The 21,696-nt window shown below is 34.3% G+C and overlaps 2 protein-coding genes across 3 annotated transcripts; one reads left to right on the plus strand and one right to left on the minus strand.

Annotated features, from left to right (window-relative positions):
• Window positions 1–3,269: 3,269 nt before the first annotated feature.
• LOC105124108 (transcription factor MYB108) lies at window positions 3,270–5,010 on the plus strand. The gene is made up of 3 exons (XM_011023974.1): window positions 3,270–3,637; window positions 3,742–3,871; window positions 4,012–5,010. Exons 1-3 carry the CDS (start codon window positions 3,487–3,489, stop codon window positions 4,673–4,675), a joined length of 945 nt encoding a protein of 314 aa, XP_011022276.1. The 5' UTR covers window positions 3,270–3,486; the 3' UTR covers window positions 4,676–5,010.
• Window positions 5,011–10,218: 5,208 nt separating this feature from the next.
• On the minus strand, window positions 10,219–19,568 carry LOC105124114 (glutamine--tRNA ligase). 2 transcript variants are annotated; one of them, XM_011023988.1, is made up of 23 exons: window positions 19,225–19,568; window positions 18,833–18,883; window positions 18,492–18,563; window positions 18,188–18,287; window positions 17,878–17,973; window positions 17,491–17,549; window positions 16,404–16,505; window positions 16,212–16,301; window positions 15,416–15,568; window positions 15,241–15,296; window positions 14,600–14,690; window positions 14,422–14,508; window positions 13,979–14,176; window positions 13,799–13,897; window positions 12,947–13,078; window positions 12,712–12,848; window positions 12,526–12,625; window positions 12,354–12,449; window positions 11,705–11,805; window positions 11,477–11,582; window positions 11,230–11,319; window positions 10,998–11,127; window positions 10,219–10,711 (listed from the first exon to the last, which is right to left on the minus strand). In XM_011023988.1, exons 1-23 carry the CDS (start codon window positions 19,357–19,359, stop codon window positions 10,617–10,619), a joined length of 2,376 nt encoding a protein of 791 aa, XP_011022290.1. In that variant the 5' UTR covers window positions 19,360–19,568; the 3' UTR covers window positions 10,219–10,616. The 2 variants fall into 2 exon arrangements, with proteins under 2 accessions (XP_011022290.1, XP_011022282.1); XM_011023980.1 differs by having other exon boundaries at window positions 17,491–17,552.
• Between the last annotated feature and the right edge of the window lie 2,128 nt (window positions 19,569–21,696).

Below are 21,696 nucleotides of genomic sequence, written 5' to 3' on the forward strand. Positions count from 1 at the left end.
TTTTTTTTTTTTGAAATGGTTTATTAATTTAAATTTATGATATTTTAGATCGGTTAAAATTGATGATATTTCTATTTGTTTAGCATATAACTATTTTTGGCCGCACGTTTACATTTAGATTTGTTAAGATTAAGTTTATTATTTTATATTTTTGTATGCTCTTCATTTATGAAATCTTCACAAGTTTTGAGAAGATTTTTTTAAGTTGATAATATATATATATATATATAAATAACTCATATGCTACATGTTCGTATGAAATTATCACACATGTTAAATAAAATAGGTTCATCTCAATTAGCATTCCACGTGTCATTTAAACATTTTAATTGAATAGCTAGTTGATTTTAATTGAATTTGCCGTTCCTCCACTATTAAGCAATACTCTAAAAGGTGAGAAAATATTGTTTTTCATGACACTGTTGACGAAGAAACATATTGTGAAGTACCACTGTGATCACTTTTTTTTAATCCTTTTCTTTTTTCCCACTGCAACCGTATATGCTTAAACTGATGGGCACATTTATTAAAGGATTGCAAGATTAGTAGATAAAGAGCTGAAATAAAATAAAATAATACATAAAAAAAAGATGGTTTTCCTAAAATTAAAGCTAAACATATATTTCAAACATTCAACTTTTTGATTTTAATTTATAATTTATAAAATTTAATTCCTAATAATTTATAAAATTTAATTTTAATTTCATACTTTATTTTTTTTCATTTTTGATTTGAGAGATGAAAGAGAAATTCTCAACTAAAACTAATTTTAACCATAAAAACATGTGATTTTGATAATAAATTTTTTTCTACGAGTAAAGTTTAGATAAGATATTGTTTTCATCTTAAACTTATCTGACATAATGAATCTAAATAAAAAAAATATTAGTTTTGGATTGGTTATGAATTTTGGAGATAAGTTTTAGATTGTTAGCGGTTATAAATATGTTTTAGAAAGTGTTAATTTATGATGGTTATAAATATGTTTTAGAAAATCTTAATTTATGATGTTTTATGGTTAATTATTAATTGGGTAATATAATTTGATTTGATTTGATTTTTTTTCAATTAGTTTGATGTTTTGTAGTTTTTAGTCTTACAAATATTTATTTTAAATAAATAAAATTTATTAAACTCAATTAAGTTCATTACTCAATTTATGGATTTAACTAGTATTTCAATGGGGTAGGAATTAGGCTTGATATTTATTTTTTTGCATAAATAATTTTTAATTTATTTAATTAAATATATACATGGAATTTTTAAATTTTATTTTAACTTTTTTTTTATAAAAATGTATTATAAAAATCTGCATATATATTTTTTAAAACATATTTGACCCGTAACAAAGCACCGGTCAAATAGCCAGTTGAAGCTACAGTAACCCCCCCCCCCCCCCCCCTAACAAAGCACCGGTCACATAGCCAGTTAAAGCTACAGTAACCCCACCCCCCCAACAGCCAGTTAAAGCTATAGGATAGAGACGTGTATCGTTTTTTATTTTCCTAGTCCGGCCAGAGATGTATGTATATAATAAACGTGATACTTGGAAATTCTCCAGAAGGAAGAAGATAATAATAAATTTGTACATCATGCATTCACTTATAGATCACGTGTTTAATCAATTTCTTATGCATTGGTGTACATTAAATATCATTAAAATGGTACTCCAGTTAATTATAGCAGTAAAATGCATTGTTTATTCTACGGTGGTAATAGTCGGTCTCCCTCATCTCCATGAATTCCTTGTTTAGCCTAATTCATCAAACTTAATAAAAGATTAGACGAGAAAGGGATACAGGGTTCATAACAAAAGAGGTTATAAGATCACTGAATCCTGGTAGCCTTTGCTGTCAAAGTCTTAGATCATTTTGGCAAAACAAGAAATTTAAGAAATCGCAGGAACAGGCTTGATGTTAAAGAGGTTTGATTAATTCTCTTAATTCAAATTTTAAGGATTTTTTTTACATAATCTTCTAAGTATCCTGATAAATATGAATTAACTTATAAATTAACAAATGATATGTTCTAGCCATCCTTGCAGCTTAATAGATTTCTGTAGGATGAATAATGCATTGCTTTGCACTCATCATCAGGAATCTGCCATCATATTCCATTATTGGCAGCTCGCAAGCTCTAACAATTATTGTGTGTATTATCAAATAATATATTTTGTCCAGTCAATCACGTTTCTTGTAAAGAGAATCTAGAAGAAATTAACATAAGAAAATTGTCGGAATCATTCCGCAGGGTCGAGAAACAAGCAAGGTTCGTTTTCGAGTTACCTTTCTTGCTCTTCCTTACGCCTCTATCAGCTCTGTATGTCACTCATCTTTTCTTTCTTTTTTTAATGAAATTAAATATAGAAAGCGTTGTAGAGTTGGACTTTGTTACGCCAGTCCCTATCTCTTCGCACAAGTCTACCCTTGCACAGTTGTTCGGATGGAAAAGAAGATCCCCACTCTGTACATGTTAATGTGGCTTCTTCACGTTTTTGGTTTATTGGGAGACTAACATAACGTGTCCTCTTAATGATCGAAAGAAAATTGAAATATTTGATCCCATTTTTATTTTTCTCTTGGCCTGCAGATGTGATGCGGCTCTAATAGTTTTTTTTTTATATATATATATATATATAGGATAATATAAATTATTTATTGAGACTTTAAGTTAGTTAAATTATTGGATTGAGATATAATATAAATTATATATTAAAACTTTAAAGATAATGTAAATTTAAAGTTTAAAAAGCTTTTACTTGAAGGATGGATGATATAAATTATATATTAAAATGATTTATATATATATAATTTAGCTTTTTTTTTTGTCCAGCAATAAGAAAATATTTTCTCTTCTTTCAGGAACATGCATTTTATATTCATGAGAGCATTTCAAAAAATAAGCTATCGAAAATACTACTCTTAAGATTTGAAATTAATAAAAAAAGAAAGAAATAGAGCAAACCATTTTGAAAATGGGATCCATCCGCTTTGATTTCTTGTCTAAAGGAAAATAATTTTGAAATTTATTTACGTCAATCAAAGGTATTGAAATATCTCACCATTGGTATTTTGCTGTAGTGCTAGATGATGCCCTTTAAAAGTGGGACTAAATGCTTTTAGTCATTTATTTTTTATTTTTTATTTTTATGAAACCCTAAGTTCAGTTTTTATTCATGACCCATCGCACGTCACTCATCAGAAATGACCAACCCCATCACCAAAAACTATATGCCCTTTACTTGTATATAAAGGCAAGAGAGTGCGGGGGTGGGGGGAAAGTGCAATTGAAGTTCAATGTTTAATGCTCTCTAAGGCACAATCAGATAGCTTGAACCTTGTTATAGTGGTCTGTAAATTTCTGGCACTTCTCTGTTTTAGTGCAACTTCTCAAACGCACTAATTAGACCTTGAACAAAACGTCCCTGTCTCTCTCTTTTTGTCACACAATACGTGCCGATATTATCTACAAAATACGAGAGCATCAATGCTTGGTGTTCGAAAGAGGATTTGCAACCCTAGAGAGGAAGAAAATGAGCTGAGAAGAGGTCCATGGACTCTTGAAGAAGACACGCTGCTCACTCATTACATTACTCTTCATGGTGAAGGTCGTTGGAACATGTTAGCAAGAGGTGCAGGTAAATTAAAGACCTCGTGATGAGCCGTGCGTCAGCTCCAAAAGGTTAAATTGAGTAATTTCTTCTGTTTTAGTTGTTCAATTAATCATGTTCTAATTTTGCAGGACTGAAGAGAACTGGAAAGAGTTGCAGATTAAGATGGCTGAATTACCTAAAACCTGACATCAAGCGTGGTAATCTTACTCCACAAGAACAGCTTTTGATTCTTGAACTGCACTCCAAATGGGGTAACAGGTATAAATACAATCTCATGATCATCAAATTCAAGCCTAGAGTTGCTGTTAAATCTTATGCAGTAACACACGCCTGTGCTGTTCAGGACTTATTGTGTTATACTCCTAAATCCTAATTTTTTCTTCTTTTGAAAATCTTAGGTGGTCAAAGATTGCACAACATCTGCCTGGAAGAACAGACAACGAAATCAAGAATTATTGGAGGACAAAGGTGCAGAAGGAGGCACGCCAACTTAACATTGAAGCTAATAGCAAGAGGTTTCTTGATGCTGTTAGGAGTTACTGGATGCCAAGATTGATTCAGAAAATAGAGCAGGCTTCTTATTCTTCTTCCTTGACAACACTTGATTCACTAGCTGATCGTGAAGTCAGGTCTACATCATCCAATCCCCCAGTTCATAATTCCTTGCCAACATTGCTATGCCCTCCAGAAAGCAGATTTACACACTACTCAAATCCTGACAGTGAAAATTCATTCTCAGTCACAAGCCCCTATCTTCTTTCCACAAATTCCAACACAATACCACAGCAGCCCTATGAAATTCTTGAAAACCCATCTTGTTCACCTCTACCTGGTGATACTGTCTGCAACAACTTGATTCTGAGTGACACATACAATAAGGAGGGCAGTAGTTATGACATCGATGGATTCAATGTGGCTTCTGCTGGTATGGGCACTCATGACAATTCACCACTGGAATGTCAGGTGGCTGAAGGCAATTGGGTGTTTGACAGCATGGAAGATACTTTATGGAATATGGATGACATGTGGGTTTTTAGGGACTTGAGAGAAACAGGCATCTAATTCTAGGGTGGGGTGGCGGCCCCTGCTATCAAGTTTAGGGTCCTTTCTATTAATCATGCTGACCCAGCCTTGAATACTTGTCCGCATTGGATATAGAATAGTTAATAAATAAGTAACTCCAGCATTGTCGTAGCTGTAGAAGGATGTAATAATCTTGCCCCCTATCTATATACGTCTAGAAAGATCAGTAAATGTAGCAGTTAATGTTAATTTTAGGCCTCAGATGCTTGGTTCTGATGAAGATTATGTGTATCATCTTTGGTTTTTTTAAGTTATTGTTTAGTTTTAATGATAATGATATCCTCCGGTAGAATTTCATATACCGTCGACATTCACGTCTGAACTGTTATATGGGTCATTTTGATACCACCATTCTCTAAGGACTTCCTTGTATGTTTTCACTTTCCTTATACGACTGAATTCTCTGCACTTGCATATCAAATCAATTGCTCTTGACCTCCGATGCTAACGGAAAGAAGAGAAGCCTGAAAAGGTGGTAGTGTAGCAGTCATGGATTTGATGAAATGATGGATAGAAGTGACCACACGGGGATGAGATCAGAGGTGGAGTCACATCTCAACATATACAGTACAGGACACTCACGGTTGCTAGGGAGGGCTTAGAACAGAAAAGGGTTGCAGGGGTGGTGGGGATGTCAAAATCCCAGAAAATCAATGAAAGAAGTGCTGCTCTCCTAGAAATTATTGGTCGTTATCCGAAGAGGAAGTGGCATCTCTAACGAAAGTAACTGAAAGAGAGTAGGGTGTGTTCATCCACATCATTTCAAAATGTAAAGTTATTGGCAAGAGCACTAGCATGAGATGAAAGTTTCCCAGTACTACATTGAGTTATAATAAAGAAATTTTCTCCAAAGATAGAGACAAAAGTATCTTTTAATTAAGTCTAATCTTAAATTAATAATAATTTCCACTGTTTATTTTCTTACTCTTTTTTTGTCTTTTTTCTTTTGGTAAGAACATACCTTTGTAGATTATCTTTTTGTTTCTAATATTTGATCCTGTATGCGTATCTTGTTTGATATAATTTTTGTGGCCGTGTACTTATCTAATCAAACTAAAAAAAAATATGTTTCTTAATTAATAATTAATTAAATATTAAATAAAAAAATAAAAAATTATAATAAAAAAACAAAAGAAACCTCATCCATCATGTTGGAAAAACATAAAATTCCTAGACATTCAAAAAAAAAAAAACTTAAACGTTCTTAGCCTTTTTTATATATAAAAAAATCAAGTATGTGAGCCCAGAACTATCCACATGTCTGAGTTTTATTTATTTATTTATAATTTTTTTAAAATTATCATTCATTCTTGATGATTTAAAAGAAAATAATAGGTGACACATCGCTTGCATTGTCTCGATTTTAAATGTTAAAGACTAGTATGTTTTAGATCAAGAAAGTTCATTTTTAATTATATTTCAACTTAAAAAAACACCTTAAACACCTTGTAAAACACATTCAAAATCTCAAACAATTCAAAAATCAATTCCATAACCCCCAATTAACTCTAAATAAAAATATTTTTCAGGTTTAAATTTATCATTTTAAGCAAGTTTATGGGAGAAAACACCTTATATAAACTTTACCTATATAAAAAAAAATTATTGACACCAAAATAAATCGTTTTTATAGCCAAAATCAGTTTCAACCAAGACTTTTTCTTTCTAACACTGGAATCTAATCACTTTCTCTCTTTTTTTAAATAAAAGACCAAAAAATAAATAAAATAAAGTTTGGGATCAACATTTAATTTTATAAATAGTTACGAACCAAAAGTTTATAATTTTAAAAGTTGAAAGATCAAAGTGTATGTTTAGCCTCAAGTTTAAAAAAATCATCTTTTTTGCCATTTTTTTTAATCTTAGTCCCTTACTTTTGAATCTTATCATTTCTTAATAAATATGCTTTAATTGGCCATTAATTTGGACCGGACCTAAAGGGTGTGATAAAAAAGAATTACAAAAAAGATAAATCACTTTGGTAATCAATAGTGATTTATTCATTGGTAAATAGTGATGTAGGGAATAATATTTTTCTCAGCGCTTTGCTACGGTCTAGGTTAAATTTTTTCTAGCATAGAAAAGGTTATTCGAATGATGATAGAGTAAATTCAATTTAACTTGACCATTACACGATCCATGATATGAGATTAGAATAACCCATAAAAAAAAAAATCAAAGCTCAAGACTTGATGAAAAAAACAAAAAAAAAACTCGAGTCAATCCGAGTTATCTTTATTGACCAACCAAACTCGACATGAAATCAAGATTAGAAAAGTAAGTTTTAAAAAAAAAACAAATCTAGAAAAAAAGATCAAATGCAAATCAATAAGAAAATGGGTGAAAAAAATACATGAGCAACATGTTAACTTGATTAAATTACCCTTGGGATAACCCTATATAAAATAAAGTGAAAAAGAATCACAAAGCTCAAGGACCAAAATTTAAGGTCAAGAAATAAAGTTAAAAAAATCAATTTCACAAAAAACATTAAAAAATACCTTGATTGACGGGTTAATTTGACTAACCCTAAACCAAGGATATGAGATGAGGATAAACTCGTAAAAAAATAAAATAAATCATAAAAATCAAGGTTTAATAATTTAATATAAAATAATAAAATTTAAAAAATAATTGATTTTTTTAAAGGAATTAAGAAAACAAAAACTTAAACTAGCCTAATCTTCATAAATGGTGCCCAAATCATGAGAAAGAAATTATTTCATAGAAGTAAAAAAAACAAAGTAAAATTTGTAATTATAAAAAATAAAAAAAATAAAGATCAAATCTTATATAAAAAAATATATGAAATAAGATAATTAAGGATTAAATAAAAACAAAGATAAAAATAAATAAATGAAAGAGTGCTAAAATTGGATATAAAGTTAAATAAAATGCTGGAAGAAAAAAATAAATAAATAAATAAATCAAGTAAAGGATAAATAAAAATAATAATGATTAAATTGAATACGAGAAAGGAGTTTTGGCTAAACACAGTTCGATGCAAAAACAACTAATGATGAAGAACTTATTCCATACCAACTAAGAATATATGCACGTTTTTGTTTCGAAAGTTGGGCCTACGATTAAAAACAATTGACTTTCCTTATCCTTTTCTTTTTACTTTTGAAGTTTGAACCTGTAAAATAACGTTTCTTGAATGTGTTCATAATATGTATATGTAAAGTTATTTAAAAGTATTATTTGATAATGATTGAAAATATTTAACAATTGTTAGAAATAAATTCATTTTCGCATGAGTCATAGCATGCATGGTTAGATAGGCTATGACAGGAGCCATATGAAGAAGCTGAAGCCACGAGAAACAACAACCTGGCGTAGACAATCACGAGAACTCCTACACTCTGTCCTCTCCAAATAACGGGCAGCGAGTGACAAAATAACATGTTAAATATATGGTTAGATAATGCATTTCCTTGCGATTTGTGAGCTGATGGTTTGATCTCAGATCAACCCATGCTGTTACTAATTTATAGCCTGTAATATCTCATCATTTCCACTGTACGATTCACAAATGTACAACATCTCTGTTCACGGTGGATTCGGCCCATCAACTGTTTTATTAATTCATGTAAGACCATCGTTCTGCTATTTTAAGGAATGCTTGTCGGTTTTCCTCTCGTCTTAATTAAGAGGGCAAGGATGTCTAGACATTTAAGATACTGCTGGGATTGCTTCTTATCTTCAAAATTCATCATATTTTGATCTATTTATACAAAAATCACAAACGAAAAATCATTTCCAAAAAGAATATCTTCAACCATGTTACCACACCGTCATGGTGGCTTGTTTCACAGAAGTGACAGAATTTTGAAAAGATGTTAGCCTTTTCCTTGTGTGGAGGTGGGCATGTAGCCAAGGATCTAGCGGGAGGTGGGGGTGGAGAATAAACGGTTAGGATGATGCAATCATATGCTTTTATAGTACTGTTCTACTTCTACACGTGCTGGTATATCAAGCTGCAAGATCATGTTCCTCCCTTGTTAAGGCCCGCCATGTCAGTATCTTATTCTAAGATGTAGCTCTGATGATTCTATCTAAAGCTTCAAAGTCAGATCAGATCGTTATCCTTGGAAAAGCTAGCCTTCATGTGGCTCAGAAGAAATGCTTTGGGTTTCATGTGAGGAGTGGGGAATCCTGAAAGCCTAATAAGATTTCGTTCTCAATCATATCAATCCTTTCATTGTCAACACAAGCGTCAGGAGACTAAAATCTCATATGATTGGGGCCTTTTGTTTCCTCGACTGGCAAGTGTTCCAACCTACCTTATCGGTCCTCGCCCTTGATAAATTTTGGGGGCACTTCACCTATCCCCCACAACCAGAAATCTCAAATTTCAATATTATGATGCATGAACCAAGGGCTTTTCAAATGGTGGTAGGGCCAATGAACTGAAAGGCAACTTGTCACGAGCTACAGGAGATTGTAGCGTGTTAAAAGCCAGTATTGTGACTTCTTGTCGGAGAACGGATTTGAAGATGCCCATAAAAAATGCTAACCACGGAACTCCCCCGAGATGAAGCCTACTGATAAGATGCAAAGGATTTAAGACAATTCCGAGTGGATGCTGAAAGAACTCGGAATATGACAGAAGGAAATTTACTGAAAGGAAACAAGGTTCTCAGTCCTTTGCATGCACGTTGCAAAGCTAGGGAAAACCAATTTCTAATAGCATCTCGAAGGAGGCATTTTGCTTATAATTATAGTTTTGTCATAAAATTCCCCGCCTCGGATTCCGATGCAGCTAGCAGTGTCTTCATTTAGTTGCCATCAAAGTTTTGGCAGTAAAAGCTTCTGGTCTGGGGAGCCCATATAACTCACTAGGATAACGGCAATTATTGAACCAGAAAACAAAGCCATGAAGACAAAACCCGCGCCTAAACTACGAGACAAGACAGGTCTCTTCAGACCAAACACACCAACCACAGCACCACCTACTGCCAGGTTCTCAAAAGTAGAGCAAAGGAGATTTATTTCAACATAGATAAAAATCTATATCAAACATGACTGATACCACAATTTCAAACTTCATTCGGTGAAACAAGCACACGCAAACCTCCCTTGCCTTGGAACCTCATGACTAGAAGTCAAATGACCAAACTAGCAAACACCATTCTTCTAATAATGACGCCATTACTCGTTATTCTCCAGAAGGAAAAGAAATACATGATTAGAAAAATTGACGTTGTTCAGCAAATCAGACAAATTAGCTTCGTTGGGAACTGTCCACTTTATAACCGCTCCTGTGCCGCAAAAGGCCAAACATTAAACTACTTTAGAAACACTCCTTTTTAAACTTTTTGTGGGGAGAAACAATGCTTTTTATCCCCCATGAATTCCCGCCTCTCCTAAGGCAAGGACTCAAACCCTGACTTCCTGTTACCTCTACTTTGCAGAATTGCCCTAGGACATTCATTCCCCATCCCCCACGCAACATGAGCACAATAATTTAATTAACAGGCAAGAAGTTTCATAGAAAATAATGATTCAACGCTTTGACATACCAATCAAAAAGGGTGAAACTTCATCCGCCACATTAACTATATATAAAAAAAAAACTTGCACAAAATAAAGCACAAACTATTGGGATGTTCTCGAAGCCCAAACTCTAGACAAACTGGTTTAAGGACACCAGGTTCAATGCTCATCAGATTAACCAAGCACGCCCCATGCATGGAAAAGGAAGCGTCTAACAAAAAGACAAGGTAGCATTGAAACTTCCAATATGGCTCTCCACATATAAGAAGTAAAAAATTGAAGTATACCTCACTAAACACAAGTAAAAGGAGCGTATGACTTCAGGTAAATAACTAACTTGAATGTTTCATTTACATATAACAAAGGTTTTGTTGCTTCAATTGCTCATCACTTTCAAGAACCGTGTTCCTTTAGCCTAAAACTACTTCCCACTCTTACCATAGCTGTCTCGAAGTGTAACAGTCCGATTGAAGACAAGCCTCTCAGGAGTAGAGTCCTTATCAACCACAAAGTAGCCTAGATTGTGAATTGAAAAAACAAAAAAAATTGATTGAGAGGAACAACATTAACGCATAGATGTAAAAAACAAAACTACCATAGAAAAACCAGTTCGCAGTGTCCATTTAGATTGGAAAAAATCAAATGAAATGGAGCTGTGTTGAATTTTTTTAACACCAGTGAATAAGCAGTATTTCCACTAATTTAGTGACTCCAAAGAAAATCCACCAGCAGCATCTGCCAACATATTTCACTATCGAAAGATATCCAAACAATATAAAACCAAGAAGGATCCAAAATTTACCAAGGCGTTCAAACTGGAATCTATCCCCCATGGCAGCATCTCTAAGTGATGGTACAGCATATGCACCGGATATCACCACTTTGGACTGCGGGTTCACATCTGAAAGCCAATCTTCATGTTCTGCAGGATTCTGACAATAAATACAGAATTTGTGAGATATCATTCTATCTTGCTGGGGCAGGGATTGGGGAAAGAATATTAACAGATCCACATAAAATAAAGAACTGCCAACCTCAGAATTAAACAGTTTATCAAACAATCTAACTTCGACGCTTAGTGGATCAACTTCCCGTGAAGGTTCAGCAACCCAGTGTATAACTCCCTGTGTATAAACAAGTTGTATAGCAAAAGGTTACCAACATGCAGCAATAAAATTAACATATCTCAAAAGAATGCAATTCAAGAAATCAGGCTCCGTCACATCATTTTGATTCACAACAATTAGCAGATTACACCATGAAAAGAAAGAAAAAAAAAACCTTTGGTTTTGTCTTCTTGGAAGGATCATATTCAGCCCGGATCTCAACAATAGACTTGTTATCGTCAGCAAGGACTACTTCTGTGCACTTTATCGGGAATGCATACCTGCCCATAAAAAAACACCTTCTATGTTATGGCAACTTTCTAAAAATGGAATGCATATTGAGCACAAAATCTGGAGAGGTAATTTTATGAAAGGGAAAGGAGTGTGCTAAACTCTTGCATACCTGAGCAGGACAGATTTACCAGGGGCAAGCCCATAGTAGTCCTTTGAGTCTTTCATCCGAAAATCAGATTGTTCAATGTATACTACTCTGGAAAATGGAACCTGGAGAAGAGGATATGACATAAAATAAAAATTGGAATATCAAACAATTGGAATGATAAAGTTAAAAACAATCAATAGTGACTAATTACAAAGTCAATTTCATTTTCTCCTGTTTGCTACAGTTTTCCATTTGGATGGCCAAAAGCAAATAACAATGAAAGACATAAAAATCTCGTAATATCAAGAGAAATTTTGTTTACGTAATTAGAATGTGTTATATATGTCATTGCACTTATAAAAGCATTGGTGCGGCCTATTTTACAATTATTTCAAGGTAAATTGCCATCTTAAGGAACTGTTTAAGATTAGATTACAAATTTCTTGGCAGCCACCTGAACTGATCTAGCTCATCCTTCACAAGCTAGTCCTTGTCAGTGCATGCAGATTAAACTTAGTAAAAGTTGCACCAGGTGAAACTTGCACTCATATAGCTTGGAGATGACAGTTTCAAAACAAATGATGAGCTTAAACTCAATCCCACCAACCATGAGACCTACTTACATCTTAACCAAGTACATAACAGGTTTCAGCCAGAAAGTGATATCTACCTTGTAGAAAGCAGAAGAATCTTCTGTTGAGGCATCGGGCCATTTTTTTGCATCAAGATCCATAACCAACCCAGATTCCAGGTTGGTAACAACTACCTGGAAAGATAAAAATGCTGAGGTGGAAGCTGGTAGAAAATTGTTCAGAAGGAAAGAGCAAATACAAAATACACACCTTCAGAGGCTGCAGCACAACCATTGTACGAGGTGCTGTTCTGTTTAGTTCTTCCCTTATGTGATACTCAAGCCGCTCCAAGCGTATTGTACTACAATCACTGCAGATGTATGGCAATTTTTTAGCAAAACAAATCTAATAGCTTGGGTATCTCTGACTAATAGTCTAAATATAAATGATTGCAACCTTCTAGTAATTCCAATTCCTCGGACAAAAGCATTGATTGCAGTTGAAGTTACACCTCTCCGTTTTAAACCGGCTAGTGTCATCAGTCGAGGGTCATCCCAACCATCAACATGCTTGTTTGTAACCAAGAAATTTAACTACAACGGCAAAACTTGAAGGTGATTAGTTTTATCATAAAACAGACCATATTATAAAATTACAAGAATTCCACAAAATTGAACGATATGTTGCTCACCTTACGCTTCGACATCACGGTGTTGGTAACATTCAGTCGCGAGTATTCCCATACATAAGGCTGATAAAGATCCAATACGTGTAACAACCAGTAATATGAAGCACGCCGTGTCTCAAATTCCAGAGTGCAGAGCTGCCCAAGATATTAAATAAAGTTGAATGAAAAAAGATCCAAACAGCACTCTGACTTGCTAAAATCATAAACAAGCATACAGAAGTTGACTGGTTATAATTATTCAAACTTAAAGAGATCGCCTGAATAGAAAAGATTCAAGCTAATTAAGATGTGAAATTGAAGGCCTTAGTGTGAGAATGACAGCTTCGGATTATTTTTAGTCAGGAAATTCCTTATCCTGATATGAAACTGAACGCCTTAGCGTGAGAATAGAAAGTTCAGATTACTGTTAGTCATGAAATTCCTTACCAAAAATTGCTCACATATCAAAACTATCAAGTTATTTCAAATGCATTACAATCTCGCCAAGATTTTTAAAAAGCCACTACCAAGATGCATCTGATGGTTACAAACAGACTCTCAGGAAGAAAAGTGAAAGTAACAGTTTGTAATGCACCAGCCATTGGCATCCAATTCGAAGGCACTGCAATCTTGGCATGCATTGGAAATTCAACTTCAAAATTATCTCAAGCAAATTGGAAACAAACAAAAAATACTTTATACAAACATCAATATAGAAATTAGTGAAACCATAACCTTTCTAACGTTTCAGATAAAGAATTCAAAAACATGACAGGTAGCTAGCAGATTAAAAAATGAAGATATCAAAATCTTCAAATTTACCTAGCAAAGTGAAACAAAAGCAAACAGGTGCCTATAAAACAAACAATAACATACCGAATGTGTGACGTCCTCAAGAGAATCCACAATGCAGTGAGCATAGTCATAACTAGGATAGATACACCACTTGTCTCCTGAATGTGGATGTGGAGTAAACTGAACAACAGAAAAAATCAGACCAGTACATGTGATAACAAACAAGTTGGAAATTGATAATGTTCATCCAATTATACTTGCCTTGATTCGATAGGCAATGAGGTCATACATATTCCCATTATCACTCCGCATGTCTTGTTTCATTCTGAGTGTCGCTTTGCCTTCTTCAATCATACCCCGTCTCATTTCTTCAAAAAGTTTCAAAGATTCTGCTATAGGTCTATCCCTCCAAGGACTGTCCATCTTCTTTTCTCTATACTCTTTAATCTCTTCTGGTGTCTAGGAACAGCATTTACACAAATTACCTCTTTTAATAAGAATTTAATCAATTCAAAAATATAAATTCCATGATCGAAAGGTGAAACTACTGAGCTCAAGAAAGTAGCCATTTCAATTAAATCACTATACTATAAAAACTTGCAAATAGCATAACTACGGTACTAGATATTATCAATTAAAGCATTAGTGGGTCCCTCTATTCCTCTATCTCATATTGATTCAAAAGTTCAAAAAATAGTAGCAACCTGGTGATCAACGTAGGCATGGCCCCTCCGTATCAGCTCAACTGCTAATTCATAAAGCTCTTGGAAATAATCACTAGTGTAAGTGATCTGTAAAACTCCAACAGATATCAGATGTCAAAGAGGTACATCAACCAGATATAGAAAGACAGTAAAACGAGTAACAAATAAACTATATAACCTTGAATGGTTTCCAACCCATCCATTCTACAATCTCTTCAATATGATCGATGTATTCTTTCTTTTCAGCTTCAGGGTTTGTATCATCATACCTAAAAGTATAAAAATGATAAATTAGAGTTAGAAGCAATGGCAGATGATAAAGAAAAGCAGCCATTTATTTATCATGACTACAAGTGAAGGTCAATCAAGTATGGTTGCTTTTAGACAGAGGTTAAAACCACGTGCTCCTTCATTCCCATCTTTTATCACATGCAAATGCATGCATGACTGCAAACACGTGAGCCATCAGAGATCCAGCAAGCAGGGAAACATGTGTGCATGTGCACGTAGTAATTTGAAAGGAAAAGGAAGGTGTGCTCTTGATGAATGAAGGTTTTAGAGAACATGTATTATTGAGATTTAAATGACATGAAATCCTTGATTAAATGAATTGGGAAGTTTATGGAAATAATTGATACTGCATCATAAATGTTCAGCTTAAAAGGATGGAGACTATTTTGTTAAGACCATCGTGTTTGACAAAGCAGGTAACATGATAAAGCTGTACTTAGAATTTCTAGAAAGATTAGAAAATAAACATTGGATATATATGTGCCAATAGCAACCATGTATCAAGAAAGAAACGACAGAGCTCCTCACCTAAGGTAGCAGCATCCCCCTCGTTCCTTTGCCAGGCCAAAGCTAACAAACATTGCCTGAGAGATGTTTATAAAATGAGTAGCTCAAAAGGCAAGACAAATAATAAATCTCAAACCCAGTAATTGTTTCTTCTTAATCAATAACCATAAGATAACATGCATAACAAATGGAATACCTTGGCATGACCAATGTGTAGATATCCATTTGGCTCAGGGGGGAAGCGAGTGTAAACTTTGCCACTGGTTCTTTTGAGATGCTTATCAAGCACTTCCTTTGTGTTGCAGCATCGCAGAACAGGTCGATCACTGAAGAATACTTCAGTATGCACCTGGTAAATTAGACCAATTCATCAGGTGTTGTCGTGTAATTTAAAACCTTCTACATAGCTGCATATGGCAAGAAGTCAAATAGGGAGATGAAGATTTGCAGCAAAGATGATGCACACTACATGTTTGATTTAAAAAGTGTGATCCTGAACAAGAATATGAGTTTTCATCTTCCTTTTAAAGTACAGCATGGATAAATACAAAGTAATGGTGGCAGTTATTGACTCAACCCAGAAGGATGCATGAATCAAACAATTTATAAAAAAGCTAATATCATAATCTTGGTCTTATTTACCACTTCCTTCCCAAATACACGGTGGTTAATAGAATTTGGTGCAACACATTTTCACACATCCGGTATCCTCATCCTTTTCTTTTCACTATCTAACATATAATCATCATGTCACCAGCATGGAAGCAAACTACAAGTGGGGACGATCTATATACAAATTTCCTAAACAACATTGTTTCTTTTGGAAATTGATGAAACATAAGAAAGTTTAAACTTCATTGACAAAAAAAAAGTAGAATGTTGTCAATAACTCCAGAAAGGGTATAAAAGGCAGAACATGAAAGGTTAGAAAATGAAACACAGTCGTGTTTAACATCAAAATCAGATAATCATGAATTCCCATAATCAGATACCTTGAAATTTTCCTCAGGATTGGGAAATATCAAGAATGGATTAAGATCTTCTGATGGTGGTACTGGATTTTCATCAGCAACTTTTTTATCCTGCACAATTACAGTATACACAGGACCAAAAATGGAAAGCAATCAGAACTCTTTAATGAGGCAGATGCATGGGTAAATATAACATGCTTGAAATTCACTCACCTCAACTTTTGCAGGCTTTTCCTTTTTCTGTTTCGAAGGCTTCTCATTATCTGCTGCAGTCCTTTCACCAAGCAATTCATATAATTTTGCATCTATGAGTTTCTGACAACCCAGACAAGGAAAAGAAAAATGTGTCAATATGGCATAACACACTCCAGCAATTGATAAATCAGTGTTGTTAAAATTCTAGGCACCAGGTTCCAGAAATATTGGACACCCGGTTCAAGGTGAAAAGTGCAGGCAGGTGCCTGAGCAAAGGCAAATCTCTGAAATTAAAAGCATCATATTTCATATGAGTTGCTATAACACATAATAGGGAACAAAACGCATGATATGGTAATAATTTTTTAGTACAAGAAAATAATTAGTTTCACCTCATGGCTTCAAATGTTTCATGGACCCATTACATTCCATCCCATTTTGCAATATGGTGCCTCATTTCACACCACAGCCATAATTGTCCTAGTGTAGATATTAAAAGAAACAAATTGGTTTTCTTAGTTTCAAATTTTATTTTATTTTTCCGCTTGGGTTTTAGTTTTGGACTTAATCCTTGAAAGAAGAGCAAGCAGAAGATGTGGGTCACATAAATTTGAAGCTAAATTGTTATGAGGAGCATCATATTTTTCATGACAAGTTATTTGCTCAACGGAGTATTCTTGCAGTCCTTTTTCAGTAAAAATATTAAAGAAATTCACATATTAGAGATAACATGTCAGAATACTATGACCAAAGCCTACAATAGCCTGCTTGTCGCGATGCCATGACCATGATCACAATTACAATTTAAAACCCTGGTGTTTTCTGCTGTACCATTAACCTATAAGAATTGAACAATTATGATACATCCTGGCAGCTCTTGAAAACCTAAGTATATGCTAAATATTATGTACCTCTATTAGCACCAAAACCTAAGGACTCAAAAGTACTTTAGTTCTGGGGTCTAGTGACTTGTACCTATGCATGTGTCTGTTCCTGGCAGCGAGCTTTCAACAACTGTTATTAACTCTTTTTTATAAATTAGCGAAACCTCTACCAGAGAAACTGACATCGCAATAAATTCATTTGAAAACAAATAAGCACTTACTTTGACAATCTTTGGATCAGCCCATGGAAGCCTCTTGCGGACATGCCCAAATAGATCTCCTACTATAAAACAGAAGTATACAAGTCAGATTGAAACAATAAAATCAGCAAGTGGCAATGAAATGTCAAAGGAGTCTTACAAAAAATGAGATCCAATGAACATCATTGACAAAACATATACAACGAAATGTAATCTTTAACACTGAAAACATAATTTTCCATCAAGAGAGTGCACCAACTAGAAAGCAGAAAAGGTAAAGAAAGGCTGTGGTAAAACCCTAAATTGAACGAGAAGCAAGAACTAAGGAAATACCAACAGCATCCCAACCCAAAGAAAAGTAGATAACTAAGTAAACACAACATAGAGAAGTAACTTAAATTAACTGACCATTTATTCGATAACGGAGCTCCAATATCAATCCCTTGTTCTGTTTAAATACTTCGTTAACTGTCTGTTCAATATCTTCTTCAGAGACTTCAACCCCTGCTTGCAAGTAATAAAGCTATCAATTTTCACTACTGCAAAGAGGAAATTAATCAACTAATAGTGCAAAACCACTCCGAGTGAGTCAACCATTTTAAAAGATGAAGAAATAAGGATGAAATATAAGTAGAACAAACAGGCACGCCAAGAAATACAAATGCAATGATAACAAAATAGCATGATCCTAGTGCATATGATGACAAGGATAACTTACCAACACCACAAGCTTCTTCAAACTCCTTCAACTCAAAACTCTCTGAAGCAGTGCTGGATAAAAATGAAAATGCAGCTTCTAGCTGGGCTGGGGTTTTAATCTGCCAAAAAAAAACACGCTTAGCTAGGCAATAAGAATCTACCCAATTCCTTCAAACAAGATTTGCAGGCACTAAAGAAAAGAAAAACATAGCAGAAATTAACTAGTTATGCCAAGGAAAACTACTGTCTCCATAAAAGGTGAAACAGCATAACCCAAAGTGACAGTATACAAAATCAAGGATCAAGGATATTGCAGTCCAAACCTTCGTGGAGACGATGTATCCCAGCAAAGTAGGGCGATGAATGAGGGCATTCGCTGGGTACTTTGTAGCAACCTATTAAGCAAATGGGAAGCAACCGTATTTCACATTAGAACAATACAGAGAATATACAATCCCTGTGGTTTAGGATTTTTTATTGAAATCAAATCCATGGCGCTCAGACAACCAAATTTTATTTTGGAAAGGAGAAAACAAGAATGAATGAAGGCATAACCATTAACCACCACAAGGAAACTAAAAATTCCACCGAGTTGTAGTGAGGACAGCAGTTTCTACTTCCACTACACCGTGCAACTAGCATGCGTCAAATTATCTAATCTTACCATGTAAAGGAGATTTCCAATCGTTCGGTTACATCCCTCGGTGACACCAGCCTGACAAAACAAAAGAAAAAACGCACAGGAAAAAATGTTCAAAACAGAGATTGTAGAAAAAGGAAACGATAACCAATTTTACCAGAAAGAAATTCAACCTTTCCACGATTTAGAACCTTGAAAAAACAAAAAAGAAAAACACACTAAACAGAGATTTGCCATTGCTTCTCTTTCAATAAAGCTCTCGGTCATATCAGAAACAATATTCACATTCTCGGCCGCCATGGCATCACTCAATTTCTAGGCAAGCAAACATAAATCCAGTACATGCAGAGTTCGCAATCAATAATAGAAATTCTTCTTTCCTAAAAAATAGAAAAGAAGGAGAAGAAATTGAATACCTCGTGGATAACAGCAGTTAGATTGTTGGTAACCTTGTTGTTAGCAATGGTATTACGAGCAGTTCTCTCATCGAGACCAATCTTCAAAAACAGATCCAATGGAGTCCCTGAGCTCTCTTCTTCTTTCACCTCCATTCTTGGTTTCTTAGATAGAGCGAGAAAGAGAGAAAGATTTGGATTAACCTTGCGAGGTAGTGGCTGGGTGGTCTAAGCTAGAGAGAAAATGATAAAACCCTAATTTCAGGGGTTGGAATCGAGTCGGGAAGTGAAGAAGAACCTGTCGCGTGCGTTATTCTTTAGGAGATTTATTTTTTTTAGATTCTTTAGGTTGGGACACGCTGGTCACGTTATTCTTTTTGGAGTTTTTTTTTTTTTTTTAGATTCTTTAGGTGTGGACACGCTGGTCACGACCGCTTCTCTTTTAAATGCCGTTATCCATGTGCACCAATAGTAACCGTTAGTTTTCACAACTCTCATCTTCACCGTCTAAAATAAAATATGAAGGAAATCGGTTGCTTGTCATGGTCCAGCCGCGGAATTTGAACCGGCTGCATTTTCTTTATCGGTCCTTGATTGTTTCCCAAGCTATCACAATGCTTCAGAAAGCTTCCTTTTAATTCAGGTTCCCAGCATTCACAAGGGCGCGAGTATTTCAACACAGTTAAATGGCTTGAAAGAAAATATACTTTGGAATCTCGTCTTCTTAGATATCTAAACAATTTCTCAACGCCGAGGCTTTAAATAGAAGAAATTGTTTTTGAAATAGGTTAGATACCATCTGTTTTCTGGGTTGTGTCGTGATTTAAAAAATTTTAAATTTTAATGTGTTAATATTAAGAATAAATTTTAAAAAATAAAATATATTATTTTAATAAACTTTCATGTAAAAATTATTTTAAAAAATAATTATTACAGTCCATGAAAAAAACAGCTAAAAATCATGTTTAATAAAGTTTAAAAAAATAAGCAACTTATAATTTTCATGAATTCAAATGAGTGTATTTAATAATGAATTATATCTACGAATTAAAAAATAAAAATCTATCCAACTTAAAATCTCTTTTTAAGAATTTTAATTTTTATAATTTAAATATAATCACAGATACATGTATTCTCTACAACCACGAACAAGTATTATAACCAACAAGTTAAAATCTATGACTATATTGCCTTTTCTTTTTACTCTTGCCATGTGCCAAGAACTCGTAGCCAACATCTATTGGTATATTTCTTAGTGGTGATATGTTGCTTCAGTTTCTCACATGTTCCTTAAAATAGTCAAATCCAAGGGTCATTTTTTTTCCCACGAGGAAAAAAAGTGAACGAGCTTTTCTCAGCAGTAAATAATGGCATATAAAATTCATCTCTTGACAATCACTTATTATAAGAAAATGGAAAAATCAATACCTCTAGTTTATGATTTTCTTAAATTTCATTGCATGGAAAAAAAAGTTTTGATTTCTAATCAAGTCCTTCCAGCAAGAGTGATTAGAAACACGATAATATATCAAGATTTCAAGATAAACTCTGTCGACACCTCATGAGGAGTAATAGATTGAATGATTTTTGAGAACATGGAGGATTCAATAGACAGATGTTCCAGTATCGTTCACTGAAATAGAAAAATGAAAAAAGTATAGTTACTGGATCTACTGTTATGTCCTTTTTGTGTTCATATGTGGACTTGTAAACCAAGGAGAGTTTTTATTATTTATTTATTTCTGGGAAGTGAGCGAAAACCGTAGGCTACAAGGAGTGGACGGGTCAGCTCTCGGCTGATTTCGTGTGGAGGTTCGCGCTTCAACGAACAGTTTTCTATGGGTTCATTACGTTGCTAGTGGCGGATTCAATGTGTTTTTCCGTAGAAACTGAATTAACGACTTCATTTATATTTTTTTATACATTATTTATTTATTTACCAGTCAGAAAAATACCATCTACATGGACAAGAATAAAAACTCTTAAGAGTTTGCTGTTTGTAGATGAACAATGATGTATTAATTTTGGATCTCTGAAAGCTTAGTGTGCAAAGAAAACTAGAGAGTATCTCAAACCAAGCTTGTGGAGCCCGTTTAAGTCCATAAAGAGATTCATGGAGTTTGCAGACGAATTTGGGTTTCGTAGAATCTTCAAAACCCTTGGGTCAAGTCATATAGACCTCCTTAGCAATGGTGCCATGTAGACAAGCGTTGGACACGTCCAACGCCTTAAAATCAATCCATTTGATACTGCTAATGCTAGTACAATTCGAATTGTGGTGGATTTCTCGATTGGACTAAAATTTCCAGTGAAATCTATACGATATGGTTGAGTGAAACCCCTTGCAACCATTCGAGCCTTTGAATCGTTTAACTCTGCCATCTGCTGACCTCTTTATTCTGTACGACCATTTATTTCCCACCACATTTGCTTCAGGTGGTTTTGGAAAAAGAGACAAGGTGCGGTTGGAGATAAGAGCGGCGAATTCGTCCT

The sequence above is a fragment of the Populus euphratica genome, unplaced genomic scaffold (assembly GCF_000495115.2).
Source record: "Populus euphratica unplaced genomic scaffold, PopEup_1.0 scaffold1.1, whole genome shotgun sequence".
NCBI classification, from domain to species: Eukaryota; Viridiplantae; Streptophyta; class Magnoliopsida; order Malpighiales; family Salicaceae; genus Populus; species Populus euphratica.

Excerpts from the sequence above, each read along its gene's own strand:
- LOC105124108 (XM_011023974.1), top strand. The coding sequence starts at position 3,487 with ATGCTTGGTGTTCGAAAGAGGATTTGCAACCCTAGAGAGGAAGAAAAT. Across the intron at positions 3,638-3,741 it reads CATGTTAGCAAGAGGTGCAG|GACTGAAGAGAACTGGAAAG; the intron begins GTAAATTAAAGA and ends CTAATTTTGCAG. Across the intron at positions 3,872-4,011 it reads CACTCCAAATGGGGTAACAG|GTGGTCAAAGATTGCACAAC; the intron begins GTATAAATACAA and ends TGAAAATCTTAG.
- LOC105124114 (XM_011023980.1), bottom strand. The coding sequence starts at position 19,359 with ATGGAGGTGAAAGAAGAAGAGAGCTCAGGGACTCCATTGGATCTGTTT. Across the intron at positions 17,553-17,877 it reads GCTCCGTTATCGAATAAATG|TAGGAGATCTATTTGGGCAT; the intron begins GTCAGTTAATTT and ends TCTGTTTTATAG. Across the intron at positions 13,079-13,798 it reads TTGAGGACGTCACACATTCG|CTCTGCACTCTGGAATTTGA; the intron begins GTATGTTATTGT and ends TATCTTGGGCAG.